The 23,196-nt window shown below is 39.1% G+C and overlaps 1 protein-coding gene across 1 annotated transcript in view; it reads left to right on the top strand.

Moving 5' to 3' along the window:
• Positions 1 to 23,196, top strand: part of MYH15 (myosin heavy chain 15) — a 146,365-nt gene that overhangs the window by 11,729 nt on the left and 111,440 nt on the right. Inside the window, exons 6-12 of the mRNA XM_047875153.1 lie at positions 231 to 324; positions 1,701 to 1,715; positions 2,087 to 2,179; positions 4,913 to 4,976; positions 5,067 to 5,162; positions 14,435 to 14,538; positions 15,781 to 15,919. Coding sequence (XP_047731109.1) covers positions 231 to 324; positions 1,701 to 1,715; positions 2,087 to 2,179; positions 4,913 to 4,976; positions 5,067 to 5,162; positions 14,435 to 14,538; positions 15,781 to 15,919 — 605 coding nt within the window. The remainder of the gene's footprint in view (positions 1 to 230; positions 325 to 1,700; positions 1,716 to 2,086; positions 2,180 to 4,912; positions 4,977 to 5,066; positions 5,163 to 14,434; positions 14,539 to 15,780; positions 15,920 to 23,196) is intronic.

Genomic DNA, 23,196 nt, shown 5'->3' on the forward strand with positions numbered 1-23,196 from the left:
AAAATCTTTAATCTTTCTGTACTGAGTTTTGATTTTTGTTCGTGCTGTTTTTAGAGCCTGAGATAGTCCTTCCCCTTCTCCCAACCAATTAAATATCTACATCTCTTTAAAGTTTTCTCTTAAGTTCCATTTTTTCCATAGAAATTTCCCTTCTTGGGAAAAATTTATTTAACTTTCACTGCATTTGTATTCTGAACCAGTTAACTGTGTCATTGAATTTTCAATCACAGAGGAGAATCTGGTGCTGGAAAGACTGTGAACACCAAACATATTATCCAGTATTTTGCCACCATAGGAACCATGGGTGAATCTAGGGAAAAGCTGGTAAGTGTTCATATATCTTGGCAGGAAAGATGAAGTGGTCCTATCTGCTGATCATGGAAGCTCTGCCTTGATTACTTTTGGGGAGAAAAGAGGAGACAAGAACCACAGAACAATTAGAAAATTTTAGAAAAGTCTTTTTCCCCCATCTTTGCCTCTTGAGAGGATTATTAAGTGCTTCAAACCAATAACTCCCAAATATAAAATTACATAATTTGTTTTAGACTTGCTTCAAGGGTTTAGTTTTTGTTGATTGAACCCTCTGAGAATTACTTTTAAGATCTAAACCATCTTCCCTAAAGGCTAGGGTCATCAGTGCCTTGAATGGCTACTTTTGATATTTCTGAATTCCTTTAGCTATCATGAAATGTCAAACTCCCACAGATATGCACCAGTAAAAGTCTGCTTCCTTCACCACTATCCCCTGGATCAGATCTCAAATGCCTGGTGGACATACCCTCAACTTTAATCATATTCCAGGTTCTATTTACCTTCCCTCTCTATTTAATTATTTTTATCTTTGGTGATTTTTAATTTAGCTTATTTTGTTAAGCTCCATTAACATGTTGATGAGTTTCATAATAATTTGAGAGTAACTAGACCATGAGAATCGGTATGCAAAATAAAATTAGATAATTCTGAGTGGGACTCAAAATCAATGAGTTATTGAGCTGTTAGAGCCTCTTATCTTTCTATGTCTGGCATTGTTATTTTGCCTTTTCAATTCAATCCTGGATCCATCCTGCTGTTTTGCAAATAAGAAGTATATCAAAATAACAAACTGGTCCAATTTTCAAACCATAAAAAGTTTCTTTACCAACCCCCACATTTCTGAATTTGATTGATTTCTTTAGGTGTCATTGAACTGTTATTCACTAGATATTACTTCATTTTTGTGTGCAATTTAGATTGTTTGGTGTGAGTTTGTTTGGTGGAGCCATTGAGCCTTATGATAATATATAACACATTACATAATACATAACACTTCTATGAAAATCTTTGCTTAAATATCCCCTTACTTATTTAAAGGATAGTAGACCCATAATACTTAGAAGCGACATAGTATTTATAAATTTATAAATGCCTAAATACTATAAACTACATGGTTGGTTACATAGTTAACATACATTGTTAACAGGACCACAAGAAATAGGTTTCTGGTTTTTATAAAATCTTTAATCTTTCTGTACTGAGTTTTGATTTTTGTTCGTGCTGTTATTTCTAGCCTAAGATAGTCCTTCCCCTTCTCCTAACCAATTAAATATCTATATCTCTTTATGTCACAAGTCACTGCTTGACATGGACTGCTAGATTACTTAGGAATAGTAGCAAGGTAAAAATTAATTTAATAATGCCAAGATTCTGTTCTGTTATCTTAGGATAAATTCCCAGGTGTGAGAATTAGATGGGAAGAGATGGAGATTAACAATGGGGAAAATATAAGGAATGAAACTTGCTTGGAAATAGGATATAGATCTCTATGTTCTTTTCCCACTTAGGCTAATGCCAACCAAAAGAGAAGCATTTCAAATAAATGAGCTCCCACATATATTCACAGAGGCATTGTATATTAAGACATTTTCTCATACATCTATTTTTCTGAGTTCCCATCCCAAAGTAACGTTGTATTACCAAATCTGGAAATGGTTTTTAGCTACTGGTTATCAAAACAAGAATTGGGTCTGGCCTAGGAATGGAGGGTTTATCACATTACAGAATTTTGCTGAAAATTTTATCTGTTTTATTTCTCATACCTGCATCTCAGGGGACTTTAGAAGATCAAATCCATGAAGTGAATCCTATCTTGGAAGCATTTGGAAACGCCAAAACCCTTAGAAATGACAACTCCTCTCGTTTTGTAAGTAGCATGATTAAGCATCATATCAGAGTCTTTAATTTTGAAACAAATGATAAAATTCATGTCTTAGCACATAGGTGTAAAAAAATTTCTGGAACACCAAAGAGGTCTTTGATTAAAGTTTATAATATTGTTAAAGTCTTCGAAAAAGAAAGAGATCAGTTTCATCGTTAAGAAATTAAAACTACATACAAATGTGCAACCTGAGGAGCTTCTATTTGGTCAGTTTCAGGAAGAAAATATTTAATAATTTCAAATTCCTTTCCACTCCCAGTAAGGAAGCTTACCCAGCAAATTCCAATAACGCTTTATATTTTATTACATTTTACAGATTTGAAAGTACTTTCTCTTTCATAATTTCCTATACTCCTTATAACAAATCGATTTAGTAAGCACTTCCTAATTCACTTAGTATAATAATTGTTTCTACTCTTGCCTATGGCTCCCCTACCTCTGTATATTTTCCGTGGGGAATTTTTTTGTTGGGAGACAACATTTTTTAAAATAGCTTTTGATAGCTTGCAGCCCCAGGATAGAGAAAGAATTTGGATTTTCAACCCTAGTTTCACAAATCCATTTTATGCCAAAAATGAGTGGCAGGGAGCCACTCTATAATTTACAAGGAAATTTGCAGAAGGCTTCCTGTTTGAATCTTTGGGCACAATTACATAACACCTCATGCTGATTTGGCTAGTTTCCATCCAGGGTCTTAGCACTGCCCTGCCTGTGCTTACATCTGCTTGTAATGTCTGGCTGCATAGCAGGTGCTAATATCGGTCCATAAAACAACTGCTAGATTTGGGATTGATTAGAATGTGAAAGCGTTTTCTGCTGAAATGTGAAAAAAAGCTGGAAAAGAAGAGGGGAAAAGGAAGGAACAGAGGGAAACAGAGGGAAAGGAAAAGAAGATAAAAGAATATAAGACAGGAAAAAGTAAAAGAAAAGGAAGAAAGGAAAAAACAACAAGTAGAAATAAGGATAAATGAGAAGGAAAGAAAGCAATTGAAAAAGAACAAGAGGAGTGCCTGGGTGGTTCACTTGGTTAAGCATCTGACTCTTGATTTTGGCTCAGGTCATGATCTCACTGTTGTGAGATCAAGCCCTGAGTCAGGCTCTGCACTGATAGTGTGGAGCTGGCTTGGGATTCTCTCTCTCTTCTCTGTCTCTCTCTCTCTCTCTCCCCATGCTGGTGCTTGCTCTATCTCTCAAAATAAATAAACATTTAAGGAGAAAAAAAAGAAAGAAAAGGAACAAGAGTGAGAAAAAAGTTGGAAGGATAGAAGAAAAAATAGAGAAGCAAAATCTACAAAGATGGATGAATGGAAGGTAGAAGGAAAGGAAGGGAGAAGGAAAAAGGAAAGAGAAAAAGGGGTCCAAAAATCAAGAAACTCAGGTTAAATGATTTCAATTAATACTGTGTATATATGTATGTATACATAAATGTATGTGTATAAATCCACATATATGTGTGTACTTTTGTGTGTGTGTGTGTGTGTGTGTGTGTGTGTGTGTGTGTGTGGTTCCCATTGCCCGACATTTGTTAACTTAGTGGCTCAATCCCAGTGCTTGTAGCCACTCTCCTTCCCTTGCCCAGCTGCTATCCTGCTCTGACTCCCTCTTTAAATGGATGACCTCCACCAGCTGGCCTTCTGCCTGGCACTATCATCCCCATCCTGCAAGATCTAGCTGCCACTGATGCTTCATCTTATTTTTTTATTATTATTTTTAATGTTTATTTATTTTGGGGAGATAGAGACAGCGAATGAGGGGGAGAGGGGCAAAGAGAGAGGGAGACACAGAATCTGAAGCAGGCTCCAGGCTCTGGGCTCCACAGAGCCCGACGCAGACTCCAACCCATGAACAGTGAGATCATGACCTGAGCCGAAGTAGGATACTTAACTGACTGAGCCACCCAGACATCCCCCACTGAGTGTCTCCTTAGCTGCTTGTGGCTTCTGACATCGGATCTGTCACCTCTGGGCAGCCTTTCTGTCCCATTGGATCCTGTCCTATGGCTTTTCATGAGAAGAAAGGAAGGAGCCCCAACTGTTATTTATGCCAAAGTAGTATTTTTAAAACATAAATGTGATCACATCATTTTTCTGCTTAAAATCTCCCAGTATCTTCTGAGCACACATAAAATTAAATCTTACTCCTTCCTCTGGCCCACATGGCTTACTGATATGGTGCCTGGTGACTGTCTACCTCTCAGACTCCTTTTACTCACTGAACTCCTGCACAACTGACTTTTCTTCTTGATTCAAGACTCACCAAATGTCCCTGTGTTAATGCCATTGCATTAGCTGCTTACACTTAGAATCTAGAAGAGTAAGGACCACACCTATTTTTCTAACATGGTATGTCCATGGCCTAGCAGGTCTCCTGGGTCATAGTAGGTGCTCAACAAATGTTTGCTGAATAAATGAAAGAGTTCGCTGCATGGAGAATAGTTTTCTCATTTTCAGATAAGAACACTGAGGCCCAGAGATGATTCAAGAACACCCACAAAAATACACAGCTAGAAGTCGGCAGATCTGAGACTAGAATCCAGGACCACTGCCAATCCTGGTGTCATTCTGGCTTGCTCCTAGCATTAACTGGTGTCATCTCAGAGCCATGTTGCATTTTTCTTTTAACTTTGGGGAAGTAGTAGTTTGAGAGGAATGTGTGTAATAAAGCCATTGCAACTGTTTGGAATGTTTCAGTAGGAGACCGTGTTTTGTGTCCACCTAGGGCAAATTCATCAGGATGCACTTTTGTGCCAGAGGCAAGCTGTCATCTGCAGACATCGATATTTGTGAGTAGCCACTATACTATTTGATTACTTTTCTTCTAAGTTTTGCAAGAACACCTAAGTATGAATCTTTATCCTTTTCTCATCCTGCAGATTTGTTCGAAAAATCCCGAGTGATTTTCCAGCAGCCTGGAGAGAGAAACTACCACATATTCTATCAAATTCTGTCTGGAAAAAAAGAACTTCATGGTGAGTGCATTATTCTGGAGCTTAGGGACATACTAAAACAAAAGACAGAAGTCAGATTACAGACCTGGGAAAGGATTGCTTAATAAGTCTCTTAGCCTCTTTAGAACTCAGTTTATTCATCATATAAGGTAAATAATTATTAAGCCAATCATAAAACCAAAGTTCTATACTTTTATATGGATAGAGAGTAAATGTTAGCCCTTTCCCCCCCCTATTTAGTAGTGTTTGGAAGTGGGTAGGATGCCCAGCAGGCATAAATGAATGTGTGCGTGTGTGTGTGTGTGTGTGTGTGTGTGTGTGTGTACACACATGTGCATGAGAGAGAGAGAGAGAGAGAGAGAGAGAGAGAGATGTGTGTAAAAGTATTAAATAATTTAAGGCCTTCAATGATTAGAAGATTAGAACCACATGAGTGGTATAGACAGGAGGCCAGAAGTGGGAGTCACCACTATGGTGCGTAGTGGACAATGGGAGTTTTATAAAGAAAGGAGGCTTTGGGTTGGGATATAAAGGATGGGAAGGGGATTTAACCAGAGTGAGTGGAGGATATTTCCTATGGGAGGAACAGTGGGTACAGTGACAGGAAAGGGTAGGGCAAGATCATGCAGCAGAGAGACCCGGTTGACTGAAGGAAAGGATCTGATATAGGAATAGTGGAGATTTTATTCTGATGGTTTCTGAACTCAAGGAGTTGGGAGGGCGTGTGTATGTGCATGCATCTACATGTGTGTTATAGAGGGAGGGTAATAGGAGGTCATGATTTGTTGAAGGCAAGGACAATGAAGCTGGTGTGGTGGGCAAGAGGGATGGAAGGTGGAGATCCTAGACGGAAGTGACGATAGCAGCCCTGCTGTGAGATGACAAGGTATTGTTGAAGGCAGTGTCAGTGGGAATGGGAGAAAAGGAAGTGGATTCATAGAGGAATAGACAGGTCTTAGCAATGACTATAGGAATGAGGGAAAGTGAGGAGTCAAAAATCCTCCCAAGTTTTATAATTTGACAAGGATAAAGGTAGTGGCATGAACAGAAATGAAGAAGTAACTTGTGTGGTAAGAGAATGAACTTCATGTATTCATTCAACAAATACTTATTGTAGGATTGCTGTGTGTGCACCAGGCACTGTTGCTTAAGCATGGGTGTTGGAGAAGATATAAGACAGGTCTCTGCCCTTGTGAGCTTACATTCTAGTATGGAAGACAAGTAATAAGAAAGTAAACAAAGAAATATATAATTTTAGAGAATGGTAGGTCTACAAAAAACATAGGATGAAGGGACAGAGTGAATTTGGTCTTGGTGGGGGTATGTGGTTATATTTTAGATAGAATGGTCAGGCAAGATCTCTCTGAGAAGGCAATATTTTCACAGACCATAGTATGAATAAGCAAGCAAGTAGGCTAGATGTCCAGGAATAAAGTTCCAGGAAGAGGGAACAGTAAATGCAAAGACGCTGAGGCAGGAATGCATTTGGTTTACTCTTGAAATAGCAAAATGTCCTTTGCAGGTGGTGGAGAGAAGGTAACGAAGGGGGAGATGGGCAGAGCCAGATCAAGCGGCGTCTTACAGGCTTTGGCAGAGTTTATAGTGAATTTTAGGTGCTATGGGAAGTCATTGGATGGGGAGAATGAAAAATTGATTGGATTGCAAAGGTCTTGCACATGAGGTAAACCACTGAGGACAATGATGCTCCCACAGGAATGGATGTGGGATGAGATAGAAGACCCAGGCGAGCAAATTAATGGAGAACAATCCCCCCAGCCTGTTATCCTAGATTAAGTATACTAATCATACACTTGGCTGTGTTTTGACCACATGGCCTTCAACTTCAAAGAGCTCTTACTGAATGGGGAAATATCTGCAAACTGGAAAATTTGCCACAGGCGCAATTGGTGATATGAAAGCAGCAACTATTCTTCTCACTTTCCCTCCACCTAACCTTGAACAGATTTTTTTTTAATCTCCCTTTGATTAGCCCTGCCAAATCTAACATTCTTGGCACAAATTTCTATGCTCTACAGGGTATGTGACACAGAGGGTCCAATGTAGGTACCAGCAGTGACTGCAAGGCTTGGGGGAGCTGTTTACTAATAGAACCATCTGAGGGCTCTGGGCTGCTACGGAAAAAGCATGCTTATCTTGAATTCATTGATCTTGTGGAGTCTTTGGGGGCTGCAGAGATTGATTACTGTACAAAGGCTGACATCTGGTGGTCCAAATTGGGTATTGTCAGTCCACTTGTTCTCACCACTGGTCATTCTTTGGGACATTTTAAAATTTGAACTCTTTTTATTCATGTTTGCCAAAGGAGATCTTCAGAAAGATCTCCCGAGAATTGATACAGGAGAACACATCTTAGCAACTTAAGGATAATGTCCAAATTTCCTAAAATAGAAGTATTTGTCAGTACTACAAAAGAACTGGGTATGGAAAATCAGTCAAGAGGCTGGCCACCCACTGAAGAAGCCTAGGAAATGGGGTGACGTGTTACCCCAAAGTCAGGCCCCAATTAGTCTCTACATGGTCTGGAACATGCCTTTACTCCCTTTCAGTTTAGGCTGACCCTTGTTCAAGCCATGGCTAAAACTCACTTTCTTAGTCCCTTTAGACACGGCCCCTTGAAATTCCTTAATTCTTAATACCAACTGTATAGATTGGTGCTGCATATACCTTCCTATTTTTTCTTCTCTCCTTTACTATTTTTTTCTATTCATTTATCGTACCCATTCTTGCTATTCAACTAGTGTAGAAACTCTAGGGTGAAAGGTCAGAAACATGACCTTGTCTCTTGGAATCCCTAACATTTTGCTTACTGCTCTAAGTGCTCACTTTAGTATGTGGCAGTAAGGCAGTGTGGAAGTTGCCAAGAGGTGTGCCTGATCCGTCTACTAGTGGCCTGAATGCATCTGGGGGAAGAAAGTGTCAGCATCTGGACCTCCTAGTCCGGAGCATATTAAGTTGTACTCCTTTTACCCATTATGTCTCTCTTGAACTAGTCTCATATCTTTACTCCCTTTTCTCCCCACTGGTTGTTAGGAGGAACAAGATGTGTGTGTGGTGGTGGTGCCTGGCCTAACTCTAGAGAATGCTATTCAAGCTGTAGACTATGTGAATGATTCTTTCTGGAGCTGGGCAATGTACAACCTCTTCAGAGGTACATGGCAGTGTGAGAAATTGGTAATGATGACTTATGTGGCATAGAGGGACTAGCTACAGAACTTTGCGATTTTAAGGTGTTTTTGTTTTTTGTTTTTGTTTTTTTGTCCAATGGTTAGTTTTGCTCCTTTTCATGGTGAACTCAGCTAAATCTTGGAGACCATTCAGCCATGCGAAAAGTAAAATTTGATGTCAAGATGACATGGAAAACAGCCTTGAATGATAAAATACTCACTCTTAAAGGGCTCTCTGAATCTGCTATTGAAGAGAGAGATCTAGAAATGACACCGGCATATTTTGTGGTTGTGAAGCAGTTGACTTTTAGCATCCTCTCGTGCCCCCTGTCTGTGCTCTCTCCAGCCCTCCTGAAAATCTCCCCCATTCTCCACATGCCCACAGCCTGGTCAACAATCTTGTGTGGGGGCCTTTAGTGGCCTAGATAGTCTTCCTGGCCCTAATAAGTGCCTCACAAAAATGTATTCACTGTTTGCTTTTTTTCCATTCTCTCTTGGCCATTTCTCTTGGTAGAAATGAAATTAATTAAATAAAGGAATCTCTGTTAACATGATATTCCAAGGTAACTTCAAGCCTCACCCCAATTAAAATTAATTGCTCCTTGAAAACAAATTTTGATAAGGCCCAGGGGGGAAGATGTTTTGAGCTAAAGGCCTTTTGGAGTTCCTCAAACACTCACGCATTTAGTTTGTACATTTTTTAGAGCCACCACTTCATTGTGACTATATCTGCTCCAGATGATTAGGCCAATGCATCAGCCATATTTCTGGTTAGTGAGATAAAGCAAAAGCCCATTAAGTATCCTTTATAACTTCCAGAAGTGTATCTGGAAGCAAGACCCTGTCTATGCAAAGGAGGAAAGGAATTATGATTATAGTTACAAACACAGGTTCGAGTAGGTAGGTGGCTTAGTCTAACAGAAATACTAGAGACAAGGGGCACTTGGGTGGCTCAGTTTGTTGAGCATCCGACTCTTGATTTCAGCTCAGGTCATAATCCCAGGGTCGTGGGATAGAGACCCACATCAGGCTCTGTGCTGAGCAGGGAGCATGCTTAGGATTCTCTGTCTTCCTCCCTCTCTGCCCCTCCCCCAGCTCTCTCTCTTTCTCTCAAATAAAATTTAAAAAAATACTAAAGACTGTGTTTTAAATTCAATATACTATTAATTGTGTCCTGGGCAAGTCATGGGGCTTTCCAGGTTTCTATTTTCCTATATTCAACATAGAGAAAATAACGTCAAATATAGCACCTTTGGTCATCACAACCAAAATGAAAATGATCAAAAATGACCTAATAAGTATTAGTGTAGGGGCGCCTGGGTGGCTCAGTCGATTGAACATCTGACTTCGGCTCAGGTCATGATCTCACAGTTCCTGAGTTCGAGCCCCACGTCAGGCTCTGTGCTGATAGCTCAGAGCCTGGAGCATGCTTCGGATTCTGTGTCTCCCTCTCTCTTCTGCCCCTAACCTACTCACATTCTGTCTCTGTCTCTCTCAAAAATAAATAAACATTTAAAAAATTTAATCAGTATGAGTATAAAATGAAAAGTATATGAATTGTTACAATTCAGAATGGTCTAAAAGGTAATTCTTGACAAAACAATTTTAGAAGATAGGTTCTTTTTGTTTTTTGTTTTTTGGGTTTTTTTTTTGGTGTAAATTGAAACATCCAACTGAAACATCCCCCACCCTAAAAAGTGGGTGTGTGATAGCACTGGTTAGGTGTGTGATTCCTGTAGCCTCCTACAGGGAGAGGACCATGTTATTTTTGTATCCTTACCTCCTCCCATATCATACACCTATTCTAGAGAAAGAAGATTAAGTAGATACTTTGATTGGAAAGACATGGAAATGATGTCTGTATTTGGCTGTAAAGGAGGTGAAAGGACAAGATTTTAAGGCTCCTTGGTGTCTGGCCTGGCTACGGCCTTGCATTCACCAGCATAAGGAACCACAGAAGAGGCATAGCTTCAGGGCAGACATGGTAAATACCCTGGATTCGGTTTTCATAGTGTTGGGTTTGAGCTACTTATGGCCATCTGCACTGAAATGTCTAGTAGGAAGTTAGAATTCTAGGTCTGGAACTCAGAAAACATAGGTTCGAGTCATCACTAAAACCACAAATGAGCCTTGCAAGAAGAATATATAGGGATTTTTTGACCTTTAGAGTTATGACAATATTTGACACCACTGATTACCCATTCCTCCTTGAAAATCTCTCCTCTTGGCTTCTAGTACACCACCCTCCCTTGTTCCTCTCCTAAATCTCTGGGTATTTCTTTGTGGGTCTCTCTTTTTCATCTGGCCTGTGACTTTAGAGTTCCCTGGGGCTCAGTTCTTGCATCTATCTTGTGGTAACCTCCTGTAGACTGTTTTTTTTTTTCTTTCAAGATTTTATTTAAATTCAAGTTAGTTAACATACAGTATAGTATTGAGTTCAGGGGTAGGACCCAGTGATCCATCACTTATATATGAAACCTAGTTCTCATCCCAACAAGTGCCCTTCTTAATGCCCCTCATTCATTTAACCCATTCCCCCACCCTTCTCCCCTCCAGCAACGCTCAGTTTGTTCTCTATAGTTAAGAGTCTCTTATGGTTTGCCTCCCTCTCTGTTTTTATTTTAATTTTTATTTCCCTTCCCCTACATTCATCTGTTTTGCTTCTTAAATTCCACAAATGAGTGAAATCATATGGTATTTGTCTTTCTGATTGATTTATTTCATTTAGCATAATACACTAGTTCCACCCACACCATTGCAAATGGCAAGATTTCGTTCTTTTCAATGGCTGAGTAATAGTTCATTGCGTGTGTGTGTGTGTGTGTGTGTGTGTGTGTGTGTTAGTGTATCAACAGTTGATGGACATTTGGGTTCTTTCTATAATTTGGCTATTGTTGATAGTGTTTCTATAAACATTGGGGTGCATGTGACCCTTCAAATCAGTATTTTTGTATCCTTTGGATAAATACCTACTAGTGTAAGGTTTGAGGAACCTCCATTCTGTTTTCCATAATGGCTGCACAATAAGCTGACAGTTATAAAGATCGTTTCTATTGGATGATTTCCACAGTTTGGAGTTCAGACTTATCTCCAGTATTTTAGACTCCTCGTTAACTGACCCTTATTTCTCTACTTGGTTTGGAGAAGGACCACATTATATGACTGACATATAATGAAATTTACTTGTGATCTTTTTTTCTATTGTACCACTAGTTTTTGAGGATTTTTCACAGTGTAAAATGACAGAATCATAGATTGCTGTGGTTTAGGCTGTGTATATAGTAAAAACTCTGGGTTTTAGATGTTTGAGGGAAATTCCTATGGAAAAAAGAAAGACATGTAGAAGAACCCATAACAAGGTTAATGGGCATGCCTCAGGGTTTTTGAGATTTCAGTGTGTACATTTCTGTTCAGCTTACACAAGTATAAAGCACTTTAGGTGAAAAAATATTTTCTGGAAATTTATAAGATGAAATTACATGGTATCTACTCTTTTATTGTCTGGCTTCTTTCACTCTGTGTAATTATTTTGAGAATCTTCCATGCTATAGCATGTATTCATAGTTCATGCATAGGCATCTCAAATTTAATGTGCCTGAGACCTGTTCCTGAACCACCCTCCCACACCTGCTGCTACCACAGTGTTTCCCAGGGCTATTGAAGGCAGCTCCACCCTTCCGCTTGACTCACCACAAACCCTTGGAATTACCTCCGATTATCTGTTTCTCCCACCTTATTCTCACTTGTTCCATCTACTTTCAAAAGCCTTCTTACCATCTTTGTTGGTACTGCCCTGATCAAATACCATCACCTCTCTCCTGGATTAGTTAACCATCTCCTGCCTGGTATTCCTGCTTCCACCCTTGCTTCCTCTGTCTTCAACCCAACAGCCATGGTAAATATGATTATTATAATAATAATAATAATAATAATAATAAATCAGATGATGTTACTCCTCTGCTCAAAAAGCTTCAGTGGCTTCCTGTCTCATACCAAGCATAAATGCCCAAATCCTCACTCTGGCCTGTAAGGAGCTATCATCTGTCCTCTTGATGCCTCTCGGACCTCAAACCTACTATTTCCCACTTCCTTCATTTGCCCGTTCCTGACCCACCTTAGCCACTCAAAATGCCAGGCAAACTTCCCCCTCAGGGCCTTTGCATTTGCTCTTCTCTATCTAGAACATTCTCCCTCGTTTATCTCCACGGTTCTCTCCCTCAACTCTTGCAGGTCTTTGCTGAAATGTCACCTTATAGAGGCCTTCCCTCATCACTTTCTTGAAAATTGTAACTCTGTATCACCAATACTTTTTTTGTTTTTAAGATTTTATTTTTAAGTACTCTCTACACCCAACGTGGGGCTTAAATTTACAACCCGGAGAGCAAAAGTTGCATGCTCCACCTGACTGAGTCAGCCAGGTGCCCCCATATTGCCAATACTTTTTATTCCCTTTCCCTGCTATTTTTCTCCATGGCACTTATCACCATCTCACATCCGATATGTTTTCATGCATTTTACTTATTCTTAACATTTCTGTCTCTTGTCTCCTCCTATTAGGATATAAACTTCATGAGGGCAGGATTTTTTTTTTCTTCTCACTGATGTATCTCTAAAACTTACAATGCCTGGCACATAGTTTGAACTCAGCAAATATTTGTTGATATAAAGTGAGGCATGAGAAAGAATATAAAGAGATTCTTGGGAAGTATTAACATTTAAAGGATCTTTGAATCATTCAAGTAAGAATTTAAGGATTATATTTCTATTAAATATACATTAAATACATAAATACAGTACTTGCCTTCGGCATGATTTCCTTTGGGCTGGTTCAATTTCTTTTTACTTTTTAACTTTTATAAAATAGCTTCTTTGAAGCATTATCGACATAAATGTAAGTGTTGACATATGTATATATGCATGCGACCATCACCGTAATCCAGATAATTCATGTATCCATTCAAAAGTTTTCTCATGATCTTTTATAATCCCCCCCAACCTGTTCTCACTCCTCTGAGTTTCTCCCTTCCCACCCAGTCCCTTGGCAAGTACTAATATGCTTTCTGTCACTATAGATTAGATTACATTTTCTTGAATTTTATAATTTGGAATCACACAGTATATACTCTTTCGCTGTCTGGCTTTCACTCAGCATAATTATTTGGAGATTCTTCCATGCCATAGAATACATAGTTCATAGTTCATTCCTTTGTTTGCTGAGTAATAATCTGTTGTATGGATATCCAACAGTTTGTTAACTCTTGATGGACAGTTGGGTTGTTTCCAAATAAAGCTGCCATGAACATTCGCAAAGTGCAATTTGTTTCTGAGATTTGGGGTTCAGGATAGCAGCTTCACTTTGCTGAGTGACAAATACGAAAATCAGATCAGCTCAAAGAAACTTCGTTGGAAGCAAATGTTAGGCATTAAGCAGTGAATGTGATTTGGCCAAGTCAGTCGCTGATGTGCTGCTGACAGCCTGCCTTGGTTTCTGCCTGCATTATGTTTCCTAAGTGAATCATGTCAGGAGTCTTAGACATATCAGAGGTGCAGTGCTGAACACAGAGGCTGATTTATGGATCCTTTGAAAGACAGACTCAGTCTCCCAATAGGAAGGACATGATATGACAGGATTACATTGCTAATGTTTCCTGGGTGCTAACCCCAGGGTCTGCCTGTTTCCCAGCCTTTGAAATTCAGGCCTCTTACACTTATAATTTTACAAAACATTTCTTTGGCCTCTGCCCTCAACCATGTATCTAGGCCAAATTTCTGTTTTCAAAGTTTTGCCAACCCACATTTAACTGGGTTTTTTGTTGTTTGTTTGTTTTGTTTTTGTTTTTGTTTTCACACCAATTCAAGCTGCTGCAATTGAATCTGCTTTTGGATTTGGTCTGCCTGGTCTTCTCTTGGGAGGCATTAACACATGACTGACAAGTTAATAGAGGGCAAAATTTGATTGCAGAGGTTTGGCTGAAGAATATGGATTTTATTTTGGCTTGTTTACAAGTGTGCTATCAGCTGTAAGAATAAACTGTGAATATAGGTCAATTATTTTCTAAAGCCTTGTGTATTTCTCTGACTGTTTAACTGATGGTTTTCCCACTGCAGACATGCTCCTGGTGTCTGGAAATCCCTCTGACTTTCCCTTTTGCTCTCATGGAGTAGTTGCTATGGACAGCTGGGATGATGCTGAAGAATTGCTGGCCACAGATGTAAGGCTTGTTAGTTACCAAAGTCTGGTAATAACAATGAGAAATGAAAGCATTTCAGATCTTCCTTCTGAAGGGTCCAGGAGAAGTGACTTTCCTTCCTCTGGGGGTGGAGGGTGAAAGGAGCCCCTTTAGATCTGTGGCTGTTCAAAGTCTACTAACTGTAAAAGTGCACATTGGTCAGTATGGTAACTTTGGAACATGTGGCAACATGGGTAGATGTTTCAACTCAGTGACACCCACTGTTTTTATTTGGTATATCTTTATAGTCTTTGTTCTTTTTTTTTTTTTTTCTATTTGGGGTTGCTACTATGTAGTTGGTTTGGGAAGATTTTTTTTTTAAATAAAAGATGATAATCACACTGTATATACTACTTGGTATACAGAGTTTGCTTTTTTGATTAATCTTATAAACATTTTCAGTGTTATTACGAACTCTTCATAAACATTTAAATGAATATTTAATATTTTATCATACATTTGTTCTGTACTGTGTTTAGCTATTCTCCTATCATGAGACTCAAAGTTTTTTTTGATTTGTTTTCTATTGTGGTAAATGTTTATAGGCAAATGCTTTTTCTGTATATTAGATTCACCTTATGCTAGATTCCCAAAAGTGAACTTACTACGTAAGGATTATGAATTCTTTATAGTCTCTTGATACATATTCTTAATTAACTACTAGAAAGATTGTACCGATTTCTACCCTATTGGAGTGTGTGAGAACACACATCTTACCGCGTGCAGTGGCTTCTTAAGATTTAGGTTTTCAGTGACATGGCTTTTTCTTTTCTGAAACACTTCCTTTTGCCAGTCTTTGAATAAAGTATGTGTGGGGGAAATGTATAGGAGCCCCCAAAATAAACAACCCACCAGATATAGTGTTACTTTCTGCCATTACAATAGAAGACAAAACCATTTACCTTATATACCCAGTTAATGATCAATGGCTAGAAGGGAGAAGAGAGGAGCAGGGCATCCAAGGAAAGTTCTAAAACTACTGGAAATTAAATAAGCCTTCCTAATTCTCTTTTAAAGGGATAAGCAGACTGCGGGTGACCAAGTGCCAACAGGCCCGATTTGCATTGCTTTGAACAGAGCTGTCACACCTCGGGCTGTGGCGATCTGTTTCATTCCCTTTGACAGCCTATGGAGTGTAGGGATGTGTGACACACAGCAGGGGTGAGGTGCTTACTGCAGCCATTAGGCAAATGAAGATATGGCCATCTGTTTCTCTTTTTACAGCGGGCCATGGACATCTTGGGCTTCCTTCCTGACGAGAAGTATGGATCTTATAAACTCATTGGAGCCATCCTGCACTTTGGAAACATGAAATTTAAACAGAAACCCAGAGAAGAGCAAGTGGAAGCAGATGGCACAGAAAGTAAGAATTGCTTTGAGGCCGTGGCATATATTCTGTTCAAATCCCTGAGCCCAGCCTTGCTCCCTTTTCCTTGCAGTTACCTTGCCTCTTAGATTTTGAAAACATTGAAACTGATCAGCAATCTCCCTCAATTGTTTCTCCTCAAAATTCTTCTCTTAACCATCATTCTGATGTATAATTCCAATATTTCAGAATGAGAAGCTTTCCTTAATTATTGACAATGCTAGTAAATTTGCTAAACTTGGGTACTATAGGATTAACTAGGAGAAAGCCCTTCTGTCAGCACATAGTCTGCTGAGAAAAACAGAGAAAGGAGGAAATTACCAGAAGATGTATTAAATGACATAATGGAGGTGTGAACAAAGATCTTTAGCATTCCCAAAGTAGAGTTTCCATTGGGTTGAGAGTACAATGGCTTCATTTCCCTTTGTTTTATATTCACATTAAAATATCTATATTCTTGGGGCACCTGGATGGCTCAGTTGGTTAAGCGTCCCGTCTGACTTCAGCTCAGGTCATGATCTTGCGGTTCATGAGTTCGAGACCCACATCAGGTTCTGTGCTGATAGCTTGGAGCCTGGAGCCAGCTTCAGATTCGGATTTTCTCTCTCTGCCCCTCTCCCCCCACTCTCAAAAATAAATATTAAAAAAAAAAACTTTATAGTCTTGCCTGCTTACCAAAAAAATTTGAGGCATCCTCCTTATGAAAAGAAGGAAGCAGGGCACCTGGGTGGCTCAGTTACACATCCAACTCTTGATTTCAGTTCAGGTCGTGATCTCACAATCAGTGAGACTGAGCCCTGTATGGGGCTCTGACCTGACTGCATGGAGCCTGCTTGGAATTCTCTCTCTCCCTCTCTTTCCCTCTCTCTCTCTCTCTCTCTCTCTCTCTGCCCTTCCCCCACTCATTCACATTCTCTCTCTCTCAAAATAAATGAATAAGCTTTAAAAAAAAAAGGGAAGGAAGCATAGTTATAATTATTTCATTTAATACTAAAATTCCTGGCTGCTAAAGCAAAAAAGAGAAAACCCATTCATTCAAATCTTTTAACAAGTAATTTCTTAAAATTTTTTGTTTTCAATTGTGCTAAAATATCCATAACATAAAATTTACCATTTTAACTGTTTTTAAGTATATAGTTCAGTGACGTTAAGTGCATTCACATTGTTGTACAACCATCACCACGCTTCATCTCCAGAACTTTTTTCATCATCTGAAACTGAAATTCTGTACCTATTAATAATTCCCTATTACCCCATTTTCTGAATCCCTGTCAACCATTAATCTATTTTCTGTCTCTATGAATTTGCCTACTCTAGGTATTTAGGTAAGTGAAATCATACGGTATTTTTCTTTCTATGTCTGGCTTATTTCACTTAGTATAATGTCTTCAAGATTCATGTTATAGTATATGTCAGAATTTCATTCCTTTTTAAGAAATGAATAATATTCCGTTGTATATATATTTCACATTTTGTTTATCCATTTATCCATCTACAGACACTTGAGTTGCTTCTACCTTTCACTACTATGATTAATGCTACTGCGAACATTGGTGTTTAAATATCCATTCAAGTCCCTGATTTCAATTCTTAAAAAAAAAAAAATTATAATAGCTATCTTAATGGGTATAGAGTAATATCTTCTTGTGGTCTTGATTTGCATTTCCTGATGATTAGGCATGTTGAGTATTTTATCATGTGTTTATTGGCCATTTGGATATCTTCTCTGGAAAAATATTAATTCAAATACTTTGCCCATTTTTGAATTGGGTTGTTTGTTTTTTAATTGTTTAATGAATAATTTTTGAGGCCAGTCTGTGCCAGGGGCTGTTTTGGTGCTCAGGATATACCTGTGCACATGAGATCATCCCTGTCCTGACTACCTAGTGTGGGAGATAGACCATTATACATAAGCAGACAAACACACATGAAGTCGTAATGAAAAAAATAAAGCAGAGTAGAAGAATAAAGCATAATTGGGATTTGAAGGTTCTTGTAGATAGTCAGAAAATCCCCTCAGGAAAGAGAACACTTGAGCACAGATGAGAATGAAGTGAAGGAATATGACCTGATGCTTGTGTAAACATCTTATGTTAACATATTAAAATGTGCTTTTGTGACATCTTATTTTGTTGCTTTTTTTGTTGTTGTGTTTTTGTTTTTTGGTTTTGTTTTGTTTTTGTTTTTTACACTCTTTGAAACAGGTTTTTTGAAGAATTGTTCTCATTATGAAAGCTAGGCATACTTATTTATCATAAAATACATACAAGAAAATGATGTACATAATATCCTCCAATCTCCCCAGTGGTTCCTTCTCAAAGTCTTTGCTGGACTGTCCTCATCTTTCCCACTTGTAAATGCTATAGAGATGCTGGGCTTGATCCTTGAATCTTTTCTGATTTCTTAGGTGGTCATCTCAAATTCAACCTGTGTAGAATTAAATTCTTCATCTCACCCCGCCCCTGCTCTTCATTTCTCTTCATTTCTCAGTTTTTAGTAAATGTCAACTGGATTCTCTCAGTTGCCCTAACACTTAGCATCATCGTGAACTCCTTTGTCTCTGCCTTGCTGTATCTACCTTTAAATATGTATAAAACTCGTAACTACTTACACACCATGACCATGTCTACTGTTAGCATCTAGCCCGAGGCATCATTTCTTACAAGATTATTGAAATATCTTCTTTATTGGTCTCCCTGTCTTCACTCTTGTCTCATGACTGATAGGTCTGCACAGAACAGCCAATGGTGACTCTTTCATAGTGTAAGTCCATTCATGCCCTCTCCTTGCTCTAGACTCACTAATAGCTCCCATGGTACTTAAAATAAGCCCCAAGTTCCCTTCATAGCCTCATCCTCTGTGATACCTCTAAATCTCTCTAATCCCACCTCCTACTGTGATACTGTGACTTTTTTTGATATTGTGATTTTTAATAAAAAATTACATTTTTTATTAACTTTTTATTAAACTCAAGTTTCTGGCACAGAGTTCTTAAAACTTTTGGAATTTTCTAAGTGATGAGAGCAATAAAGGTGCTTTTGTTATGTTAATGAGTCGACTTTTGGACTGTAACTAAGGATGGGAGCTGGTCACCATTGGAACTAACCAGGTGGTTAGAGAGATGGAACTTTCAGTCCCACCTCCAACAGGGGAGAGGAGAGAGGCTAAAGATTTAGTTCCATCACAATGACCAATGATTTAATTAGTCATGTCCATGTAGTGAAGCCTCCATAAAAACCCAAAAGGACAGGTTTAGAGAGCTTCTGGGTTGGTGAACATATGGAGATTTGGGAAGACATGTTTAGGGCATGGAAGCTTTGCACTCTTTTTCTATACCTTGCCCTATGCCATCTATTCCATCTGGCTATTCCTGAGTGATTTGTTTTTATAATGAATTATTGATATAGTAAGTAATATATTTCCTTGAATTCTGTGAACCCCTAGCAAATTAATTGAACCTGAGGAGAGGGTCATTGGAACCACGGATCTACAGCCTGAGTCGGTAGCCCAAGAGACAACCTGGATTTGTCATTGTCATCTGAAGTGGAGGAGGGGGAGAATAGTCTCATGGAACTGAACCCATGCAATCTGATGCTATCTTCAGGTAGAATTGAGTTGAATTGTAGGACACCCAGCATAGAACACCCAGCTGGTGTCACAGAATTGCTTGGTGTGGAATCATCACCACCCCCACTACCAACCTATCTCCCCGAAATAGGGTACAGAAACTTCATCTACCATTTCCCCTTCTGTCATTCCCTTCATTCAGCCCTACTGGTCTATTGGCTCTTCTTAGAGCATAGGAGCTCCTTGTTTCAGGACTTTTTCATGACTTCTCCTTCCATCGGGAACTCTTTTTTCCTAGGCATCCTCATGGCTTACTCCCTCATTTTATTAAGGTGTATTCTTCAGTGGTGACTTCCCTGACCACTCCCGCTGCCTCCTGATCACTCTCTTTCTCCTTAACCTGAATATTTTTCTTCATGTCATTCATACAGATATTTTTTATTGACCTACAGGGACTTAATTTGGTGTGTTCAGTGCTGTGTTTCTGGGTTTTAAAAAAGTGCCTGGCACATGATTATTTGTTTAAAAAATCCTACGTACTCAGGGACAATCACTGCTAATGCCAGAGGACACATCTTTCCTGTGTTTTTATAGTTGAATATGCACAGAGAACTTTTTTAAACAAAATATATATGTTCATGCTTTTCATGTTGTTTCGTTCTAGAGTTTTTCACTAAATTATATGTGAACATCTTCCATATTTTCTGCAATAACTTTTTAGATGGTTATAAAGTGTCCATGTATGGATAATTAGTTTAAATATTTCTTATTGAATAATTTATTTCCAGATTTTTACCATCATGAACAAAATTTTGGTGAACACCCTTACAAATTCAAAGATATATATAATTTTCTTAGAATAAACTTCTAAAAGTAAATTTTTCTCTCAAGCTGCCCTATGTTTTGCCATTTATATTCCTATTAGCAGCTTTGAGAGTAACTTTCTCACTGTGTTCACTAACATTAACAGTTCTTTCTCTTGCCAAATAGCCAAGTTTTGTTTTTTATTTAAATATTAATAAAGTTAATTTTTGTGTGTTCTGACACATTTGCATCATTTCTTTTTCAGATTTTTATTTCCATCCTTAGCCCACTTTTAAATTGAGCCCATTTTGGGGGTGTGTGGGTGGTTCCGTCAGTTGGGCATCCAACTCTTTCTTTTTTTTTTAATGTTTATTTTTCTTTTTGACAGACAGAGATGGAGACAGAGCATGAGCGGGGGAGGGGCAAAGAGAGAGGGAGATGCAGAATCAGAAGCAGGCTCCAGGCTCTGAGCTGTCAGCACAGAGCCCGACACGGGGCTCGAACTCACAGACTGTGAGATCATGACCTGAGCCGAAGTCGGATGCTCAACCAACTGAGCCACCCAGGCGCCCCTACAACTCTTGATTTCAGCTCAGGTTGTGATCTCCCAATTTGTCACACGGAGCCCCATGTCAGGCTCTGCCCTGACAGCATGGAACCTGCTTGGGATGCTCTCTCTCTCTGTCTTTCTCTCCGTCTCTCTTTCTCTCTTCCCCTCCCCAGCTCATGCTCTCTCTCTCAACATAAAAAATAAACATTAAAAAAACCCGAACATTTTTGTTGGAAACAATCAACTTTCTCACTGATTTCTTAGGGCTCTTAATCTATTAAGCATTGGTGATTTTTTTTCCCCAATTAACCATAGAGGGAGGATTGAAGGAGCTGGACAGATGGACAAGAGGGTGGAAAGAGAGAAGGCACCTAAACTGAAGGGGCATTCTTGCCTTTGCGTCTTTCTTGAGTGCCAACCCCACATTCCTAACTTCCTATGGCATAATCACCTGGTATCCTAAACTGTGTGGCTAAAACTCATTGTATTCTCGTCTGCTCCCACGAGACTAGACGTCTTTCTATTGACTTCTCTATTTGTATTCATGCTCTGCTCTTCTCTCACTTCTCAGGTCAGAACCTCTTAGTCAAGTTTCTCAGTCTTTTTTTCCCTTTCTTATTACCAGTTTAGACCATCAGCACTTTGCATGTTGGCATCTTGCGGTGGGTTCACTTTCTTTCTACTCTTCCTGCTCTGGTCTGTCGTGCACACCTGCACAAAATTAATCATTGTGAAGCCTGACTCTATGCCATTGCTTTGCTAAAAGTCCCTTTACTGTTTCTCCATTATTTAATGAATACCTTATAGTGAGTGGCATCAGATGTCTTCTGTGACCAGAAATCACCCGCTTTTCTGTTTATTGCTCACTCCCTGACTTTGTGGTCCAGTTTGACCAGGCAACTGGTCAAAGAGTCCAGTTTGACTCTGGCCTGCTGCAGTGCCTGTAAGTCATGCTGATCTGTCTCAGGTATTCTTGTTCACCTGTATTTGCCTACTATTATTAAAAATTTTTTTAATGTTTATTTATTTTTGAGAGAGAAACAGAGCACAAGTGAGTGAGGGGCAGACAGAGAGGGAAACACAAAATCCAAAGCAGGCTTCAGGCTGTCAGCACAGAGCCCAGTGCAGGCCTTGAACTCATGAACCGTGAGATCATGACCTGAACCAAAGTTGGACACTTAACCAACTGAGCCACCCAGGTGCTCCTCCTGTATTTGCCTATTAAACCATTCTCATCTTTCAAGGCTCAGGTCAAATACTATTTCTTTTTGAAATCTTCCTTGGTCAGACAGTCCTAAGGGATTCCTTCCTCTTTCAAACTTTCCTAATAATCGATTTCTTTGTCTTTGATAAGAAGTTGTTTTACTGACTTGTTATTTTTTTCTGTTTTATTTACCTTCATGGATTATAAACTCCTTGATGCCCAAAATTTTTTGTCTTGTTTATCTCTCTTGCTACAGCATCTAGCACTTAGGCCTTGCACATAGTAAATGCTTAGTAAACTTTATTCAATAATAATAGCGAAATGTGAACAGCTCAGAAATCATATTAGAACCCTACTTGAAAGGCTAACAATTAAATGTCATTCTTCTAACCCCTCTTTACATCAGCCAGGATTGACAAAACTGGATTTTGTTCCTTTCTTTATATCTGGTTGTTTACATATGGGACTGAACTGGGATGAAATTGTAAAGTTGGAAAAGATTGCCTTTTGTTTTTCTCTACGCCCTTACTTGTTTTCAGGTAAAGCCAGACTTTGTTCTACCTTCTTGACTTCAAAACGTACTTACTAAACCTGGTTACCATTCTTCAGAGACTAGTTTTCCAATTTGGCTGCACATTGGACTCACCGGCGAGCTTTGAAATTTCTGAAGCTCAGCCCTCACCCAGACCAAAGAAAACTAATCATGGGTATAAGCACAGGCATCATTGTCTTTTTTACAACTTACCAGGTGACCCCACTGTGCAGCCAAGTTTGAGGACCACTATAATATGGACTGTGTTCTCAAATCTTCATGTATGTCAGAAGCACCTGGGGAACATGATAAAAACAGGTCCAGACCCAACCACCTTCAGCAAGCTCAGTCCTTTGTACCTTTATGAGCTCTCCGGGGTATTTTGATTCATGCCAATGTGTGAGAACACCTGCTCTAGCTAAACATTGCCTCTCCCAGGTAAGACCAGACAGCCTAATTAAAAATCCCTGGGTTTATTCACAAGGTCCTGGGGCATGATGGTGGGAATTTCATAAAGCCTCTTTTCAGAACATATCAGTTTATATGATGAAAATGTGTTTACAGACCTTGCTTTGTTCATAATATCATTTCCTGACTGTCTGATGGATATTTATTCA

The sequence above is a fragment of the Prionailurus viverrinus genome, chromosome C2, assembly GCF_022837055.1.
Source record: "Prionailurus viverrinus isolate Anna chromosome C2, UM_Priviv_1.0, whole genome shotgun sequence".
Classification (NCBI taxonomy): domain Eukaryota; kingdom Metazoa; phylum Chordata; class Mammalia; order Carnivora; family Felidae; genus Prionailurus; species Prionailurus viverrinus.